Genomic DNA, 8,291 nt, shown 5'->3' on the forward strand with positions numbered 1-8,291 from the left:
TATATCATTTCTCTCCCAGTCTTCTACCCATTTAGTTTTTGTTATTTTTCCAATATTTTGACTATTACACTTGTCAATGATACAGGTCTATAATTGAGTGGGTGTTCTCTGCTGTCACTTTTGTAGAGTTGAAGTATTGTGTTTGTGTGTGTAGCATGTGCATTAATTCAAGTAGAGTGGCTGTGTGTTATCTGTAGCTGCAGCTGTAGAGAAACACAATTTTTGTTTAATGAGGATATATATTTTATTCAGGTTTTCCTTATTTTCAGTTCACATTCAGGAAAATCAAAATAAGAAGATCAGGGAAGCAAAAGACAAAAATGTAGTGCAAGAGGATAAGTCCTTGAAAAAAATGAAGAAACACCAACCTTCTCAAGATACAACTGTGACAGGTAATCAAAACTCATTCTTCGATTTCTAAACAAGACTTGTACTCACCTAGTTGTATTTGCAGGGGTTTGCATGGGCTCTATGGTCCCGTGTTTCAACTGTCAATCAACTGGTGTCTATATTCTTGGGCCATTCCTCCAGTTTTAGTTATAAATTTTAAAGATTTAAAAATTGTAAAGTAATATAAACTTAATGGTAATGAAAACTTATGGGAGCTTAAAGTAAAAATGAACTAGAATAATTAATAACAATGGATGACCAATAAAAGTCAAAAAGCAATTATGAAATCTATAAAACGAATAGCTTACTTACTATAATACTATAAGTACACAATAGTTTAATATTAAAGTTACACTAAAACACTAAAACAAAATGAGGTAGATTAAATTGAGATACACTGGATGATAAAGTTTATACTAGAGGACACAGGCAAAGCCAGTGTACTATGGAACAAGGAAGTAAAAAAAGAAAGAGACAATAATAGCCCCTGCTATTGCTTTGCTCTTCAACAAGTCACTTGAACTCCAAACCTTTCCAGATATTCTAAAAAAAACGAGAGTAACGCCTGTCCACAAATGTGGTGATCTCACAGATGTTAACAACTACAGACCTATATCAATCCTGCCAAACTTGTCAAAAAATTTTGAAAAACTAATCTATAAGCAGCTTTACTCATATCTAGCCAGACTCAATATACTTTGCCCTTGCCAATATGGCTTCAGGCCCAAAAAAAGCACTAACGATGCACTTATTAGTATGCTTAACTCGATTCATACAGCTCTTGATAAAAATGAGTTCCCTGTTGGGTTATTTGTGGACCTGTGTAAAGCTTTCGATACTGTCAACCACCAAAACCTTCTTCGTAAATTACATCATTATGGTGTCAGAGGACACTCCCAACAATACCTCAAATCCTACCTTACTCACAGGCTCCAATGTGTTTCTGTGAATAATACAATTTCTCCCACCCTACCCATCAACATTGGTGTTCCCCAGGGCAGCATACTTGGCCCTCTCCTCTTTCTCATCTACATTAATGACCTTCCAAATGCCTCCCAACACCTCAAACCAATTCTATTTGCTGACGACACAACCTTCATTTACTCCAGTCCTGATCCCCTTGCTCTAAATGCCACAGTAAATACTGAGCTAAATAAAGTCCATCTGTGGCTAACTGCCAACAAACTCACCCTTAATATTGACAAAACTTTCTATATTCTGTTTGGCAATAAATCCTCTAATCAAATAAATCTCAAAATAAACAATACCCAAATTTGTAACAAATTAGATGGCAAATTTCTTGGCATTCTCATTGACCACAAGCTGAATTTCCAGGGACACATACTAAACATATCAAAAAAAGTTTCAAAAACTGTGGGCATTCTTTCTAAGATCAGATATTATGTACCACGCCCTGCCCTGGTGACTCTCTATTACTCCCTTATCAATCCATATCTCAACTATGGTATTTGTGCTTGGGGCTCTACTACCCAAAATCACTTACGTCCTCTAATTACTCAACACAAAGCTGCTATTAGGACAATATCCAATTCTGGCCCCAGACATCACTCGGTACCCCTACTCAAATCTCTGAATATGTTAGACATTAAGTCACTGCACATTCTCTCATGTGTATTATACATATATAAAACGCTAAACTATAATGCCAATCCTGATCTCAAAAGCTTCATAGAAGGTTGTAACAGAACCCATGAGCACCACACCAGAAATAAATACAGTTTTGATATTCCTACAGTACGACTTAATCAAACCAGAAATGCTCTACAAATCAAGGGGCCCAGAATGTGGAATGACCTTCCCAACCATGTTAAAGACTGTACCTCTCTCAACCAGTTTAAGTTAAAATCGAAGCTATACCTAATAAATTCCCTGTAACCTACCTTACCCCTCTATTTTCAACCCATGTATGTTTTTTTTTTTTTTTTTTTTGTTTTTCAAATCAACGCTGTTTGAATGTAATTTTCTGTAATAATTTGTAATTGTATTTGTGCTGCTTTTTCAACAATGTTCCCCCCTCTTTTACCTCTATTTTTATTTGTACTCAACGCATTTTTTTTCTTTTTACCCATTAGTTTTAAGCTTTAGTCATTAGTGTTTTTTCCTGCCCGAAACGCTATGCGTAATAGTGGCTTTAGGCATTGTATGTACTAGCTCTATCTATAAAGCCAACAAACTTTGTAAAATCTCTTTATGTATGTACCTTTACCTAAATAAAAATTATTATTATTATTATTATTATAATAAAGACCCATTTTTTTTTTTAAGTTAAAACCTTTTGGAAGGAAAGGCACAGCTAAAGTACACATTGGTAGTTAAATGAGGTTATAATTTGAACTCTGGTTATTCAGCAGCTATCCCACAGTCATTCAGGAGAATTGAGGTGAGCTTCAGTTGTCATAAAATAGGTTTTTCCAGTGTCAGTCCTCCTAGCTATAATTGTATTGTCTCCCACAAAACAATGTTTAATTACAGGGGAATTTTTCCAGAAACCCCGCAGTTTAAATAAGAGATTTTGTCTGAACCTGGTCTGACATTTATTCACATAAACATATGATTTACTAGAGACTGCAGATTTGAAAAGGTCTGACTTGCGGAAGTAGCTATCTAGTTTAACTCAAATTCTCCTGTTATTTATACCCTCCTGTTGATTTGATACCCACTCTCTAAGCTGATTTGATGTCACTAGTTTTGATTGAATATTTGGATCACATCTTGGATATTTTGATCTTTGGGGAATATATTTCAATATTTGGATCATACCTTAGATCATTTGGTCTTAGGGGAAAGACCATCATGCATTCATTCATTAATTCATGATGGTCTTGGGAGAAGTTTGTGAATGAATGAATGGAGGTTTTGGGGAGGCTTCAAGTGTGCTTTTTGGACCTGGCGAGTCTTTGGTTCCTGTCCCATCTCAAGAATATCTGATCATATATTCAAAGCTCTTTTTGTTATTTGGCAGTCTACCAGCTGTCAACTATTTGTTGTGATGTGTTTTGTTAATATATATTTTGTTTAGAATATACTGTATGGAAACCAGGGATACAAATATTGTATAGCTACAAATATACAAAAAATTATTTTTAAATATAAAGTACTTGTTATATATTCTCAAATAATTATTATATAAGTGTGCAATGAATTGATGTGTGCTGTATTTGCAGAGTATCAAATCATGTAGATGGTAGGGCAAGTACCTTGAGGTGCTTCCAGGGCTTAGCGTCCCCGCGGCTCGATCGTCAACCAGGCCTCCTGGTTGCTGGACTGATCAACCAGGCTGTTGGATGCGGCTGCTCGCAGCCTGATGTATGAGTCACAGCCTGGTTGATCAGGTATCCTTTGGAAGAATTATCCAGTTCTCTTGAACACTCTGAGGGGTTTGCCAGTTATGCCCCTTATGTGTAGCGGAAGCGTGTTGAACAGTCTCGGGCCTCTGATGTTGATAGAGTTCTCTCTCAGAGTACCTGTTGCACTTCTGCTTTTCAATGGGGGTATTCTGCACATCCTGCCATGTCTTCTGGTCTCATGTGATGTTATTTCTGTGTGCAGGTTTGGGACCAGCCCCTCTAATATTTTCCACGTGTAAATTATTATGTATCTCTCCCGCCTGCGCTCAAGGGAGTACAGATTTAGGCTCTCTAGTCGGTCTCAATAGTTTAGATGTTTTACTTTTTTTACTGAGTAATAATTTTTACTGATGTTTTACTGAGTGGATTCTAGCAGTAAAGGTTCTCTGCACGCTCTCCAGGTCAGCAATTTCTCCAGCTTTGAAAGGGGCTGTCATTGAGCAGCAGTACTCCACTCTAAAGAGCACAAGCGTTTTGAAAAGTATCATCATCGGTATGTAACAAGAGAGCAGTACAAAGTACAACATGAACATCATAACAGCATGAACAAGCCAAGTGGAGGATGAACAAACCACAGACGCCAGTCAGGCGGCGGCAGACAATGTAAAAGTTACACCTCTGTACAAGTTAGCCATAGTCAGGGCAACGGTCATCGAATCACGAAGAGGTCAGAGTTGATGCCGTCATGATAATCTTCAGGGATTAACCCCTAAACATCAAATGCAAAACCCTCATGTTCAGCTGAGGAGCAGATCATGGGACAGACAGTAGAGTGGGCACAGCCCAGGAGGACGGTGTGTGGAGACTCGGGGAAGGAACATCATCTCCAGGAAAACTGTGGAACAGCATACGAGTAAGTACGGCTCTCTTGTACTAAAGCACCTCATTCAGTACTCATAGCCTCTAGTAGGGAATATAGTTAGGGAGTGTCTTGTTTAATTATTTCAAATAAAGTCATAATTTTTTAAGTGTTATTAAATGTGTATTAATGGTTCCTTGCCTTAGTGATATTGGGCCTACCGTCCCCCTTTGCCCTAGTGACCTAGTGTCCTTAATTATTCAGTACTCCTCCCCCCGTTCGTCTTCCGTGTTGAGGTGTTATTATTGGGTGTGTCCCGCCTTATTCTTGTGTACACTATAGTTCCCAAGTGGTCAGGATTATTCAAGTGTCAGGCCAGGATCCTTGTACCATTCAATTGTCCCCTAAACCTGTCTGGTAGGTTATTCCATCTGCAAGACCTACGAATCTCACTCCGGTCCTCTGTCCGGTAACTCGGTGGTGGCAGCGTAACTGTAACTCATACGATAGGCTGTGACTACGGTTATGTCTATCTTTCTGTCTCACTCTCCCTCACTAGTGTCTCACTCTCCCTCACTCACTCTCGTTCTCCCTCCCTTGCTCTCGTTTTCGCTCTGCCTCACTCTTCCCCCCCCCCCCCCTCTCTCTCTCTCTCTCTCTCTCTCTCTCTCTCTCTCTCTCTCTCTCTCTCTCTCTCTCTCTCTCTCTCTCTCTCTCTCTCTCTCTCTCTCTCTCTCTCTCTCTCCCCCTCCCCCCCTCCCTCCCTCCCTCCCTCCCTCCCCTCCCCTCCCTCCCTCCCTCCCTCCCTCCCCTCCCTCCCTCCCTCCCCCCTTCCTCTGTTTACTGGTTTACGTCTTCGTATGACGGCCCGAGTGTTAACATCTTACATGATCGGTAGAGCATCTGTTATTACCATAGAAAGAGCGGAGATTGCACGGTTAGCTCAGTGGTAGTAGCGGGGTGCGCGGTCGAGATAATACAAGGTGAGATATTACAATGGTGGCTTAGCGGTGGTGAACATTGTTTTACAGTGTTCAGGCTCACGTGTCTTGTGCTGTTCGGTGTAGCTATTAAGTAGTTTTAAGTGGTGGTTCTGTTCATATTATCGCGATTGACTGATTTACTCCAATTGAACGCGATAATCTGAGTTGTACTGGTATTGTACAGCATGCTAGTGGGGACTAGTGTGTCAGTTGACTCACGTCTAGGGACGCCTGGCGTTTGAAGTTTGGTCACAGGGTGTGGCAACAAGTTTTGAGCTGTGGACCCGCGAGAGTAGCGAGGGAAATAGTTCTGGGTCACGTGATTTGGCTGTAGGTTTAAGGAGTAAGAGTAACTATTAGTTAAGCTCATACGAGCAGTAATTACAGTTTCCCGATAGGAAGTGCAAATAGTTTCTATCAGTGAATTATTGTTAATGAATAGTGAGTGGGAAATTGTGTATTGGTATCGCGTATGAGAAATTGTCTCAACGCGGTGAAAGTAATATCGATTATATTCTGTCATAAGAGCAGGCAGATTGAAAACTAATTACGTTTTTTTTTGGTTTAGAAGTGACATTGAAATTACCATCCCTGTTAAGTAAAGGGGCTAGTTATAACGACGTTGTGAGTTTTTGTCTTGTTCTCAGTGGATTATTGTTAGTTCCAAAGATTTTTTTTTTTTATTTTTTTTCAACATTTTTTGGGTCAACGCTAGTCCGGTGAACTAGTCGTTCGGACGTAGTTTATTGGCATCATGAGTTCAGATAGGACATTAAGGAGTCAGGGAGGGCTTAGCCAACGGAACCTTCCAGCAGTACGGTTTTCAGAGTATCAGGCTGAGGCCGCACGTGGGGACTTAGCCATGACACTGTATAATTCCTCAGATGAAGTGGAAGTTGAAATGTTGAGACCGAGACAGGCTATCCAAGTGGATAGCATGGTTCGGGAGTCGGGTGACGATCCACAAGGTGCAGGTGATGGGGTCACATCAGATCACATGCTGGGTAGCCTTTGTGTCCACCCCTGATATTCAGCAGCCTAATGACATCACACCTCCCCCACTTCCCCGCAGACCGTCCCCCCAACCCAACACCCCAGGGGCGCGGCGGCCTGCAGCTTCCCCACATACCCCTCCCCAACCACCCCCCCTCCCACCTTACCCATCCTCACAAATTAGGAAGCGCCTCTCTGAACCCCTGTATGTGAACTTTCTGGCAGGGCGCGTACATACGCCTACACAGGGGTCCACCCAGGGGTCCACTCAGGTGACTGTCCCCACCAATACCACCCCACCCCTTCCCCCTCGCAACCCCAACCTTGGTCATACGACCAAACCCTCCTCGACCATCCTATGCCTTGCCCAGAACCAACCCTTAGAATCCCCTGCCTCACACCATCACCCTACCCAACCCTACCCCCCACCTGACCATCACTATAACCCTACCTCACACCAACCCTTCCCTCCCCATTACCAGCCCTTCCCTCCCCATTACCAGCCCTTCCCTAACCATTGCCAACATCTACACTCCATATCCCCGGCGTCTCATGGTATGCGTCAGCCCCCATTTTCATCATTCTCATTGCCTAGACCAGTGTTGCCCAAACTAATTTGCAAAGAGTTACCGACAAATATAGTGGAACGTAACCGGAAAATAGACGACTGGCTAGGGCAAGTAGGTTCATGTTTGTCAGCTGCCCAGGATGACTGGGTGAAAATTAATTTAGCAGCGGGAGCGTGTATAGACCCTAATGGTTCAATAATGCAGGACCAAGAGTTTCAATATTTGCAAACATGGCCAGAGTTTGTGTTAGCAATTAAGAGACGTTATAAAGATGTAGAGTGCGTGACTTGAGGTATGAATTAGGATACGATGACCTGAGAATTAGTCACAAGGCTAAACAACTGTTGTGTATGTTAATCCCCGGGACACTTGGAGCTCACGTTTCGGCTGCAAGTGTAACGATGGATTACTATAGTTTAATAGAGTACGCTACGGACTTACAGAATATTCAGGAGCAGTGTAGGGATACAACTGACACGAGACAATCCTCTTATGTCCAAGCGGTAGATACGAACAATGCGCATCGTGTTAAGGAGGGCACCATAGAGCTGGTCCGCCTCCTCACTGGTACTACACTTATGACCCCAGGTGTTGGAGTTGTGGCGGACGAGGCCACAAACGAAATGACTGCCCCAATAATAAGAAGGAATTATGAGATAAGGCCCCCAAGGAGGAAGGGCGGCCCACTTTTGAAGTGAGGGTGTGCGGGAAGAGGTTGACTGCATTCCTGGACACTGGTAGTCAGGTAACCATCATTAAGATGGACTCATTTAGGACCTTCAGTCAGGTGCGCCTTAAGGAAGGGGGAGAGGGGGGGGTGCACAATTAACAGCTGTCAATGGTCAACATTTTGACGTTCTGGGAAAATGTATTTTAACTTTTAACATTGAAAAAGATAAACCTTGTATCCATGAGTGTACTGTGGTGGATAATGTAACATTCCCTGGTGATATATTGTTAGGGATGGATTTTTTGAGACGATTTACATATTCTTTGACATCGGAGAAGGGAGCAAGACACAGTAGGCTACAGTTGGGATCTGTGTCTTTCCCAGTAAAGTTAATTGGTCACCCTCCCATAATTGCTTCAATTCAACGAGCACCTAAATATGTAAACCTTCCTAAACAATTGTTCAAGTCTCTTCAAGACCCTGACAAGAAAACATGTAGACTACATGCTGTACACAGAC

The 8,291-nt window shown here is 41.9% G+C and overlaps 1 protein-coding gene across 2 annotated transcripts in view; it reads left to right on the plus strand.

Annotated features, from left to right (window-relative positions):
• LOC123747982 (uncharacterized) overlaps nt 1-4,676 on the plus strand; it is a 16,265-nt gene extending 11,589 nt beyond the window's left edge. For both annotated transcript variants that reach the window (XR_011229289.1, XM_069328417.1), the window contains exons 3-4: nt 270-392; nt 4,160-4,676. Coding sequence is in view for 1 of the 2 variants with exons in the window: in XM_069328417.1 (XP_069184518.1) it covers nt 270-326 (57 nt within the window). In the remaining variant the exon portion in view is untranslated. The remainder of the gene's footprint in view (nt 1-269; nt 393-4,159) is intronic.
• The last annotated feature ends 3,615 nt before the right edge of the window (nt 4,677-8,291 follow it).

This window comes from Procambarus clarkii, chromosome 2, assembly GCF_040958095.1.
Source record: "Procambarus clarkii isolate CNS0578487 chromosome 2, FALCON_Pclarkii_2.0, whole genome shotgun sequence".
In the NCBI taxonomy this organism is placed as follows: domain Eukaryota; kingdom Metazoa; phylum Arthropoda; class Malacostraca; order Decapoda; family Cambaridae; genus Procambarus; species Procambarus clarkii.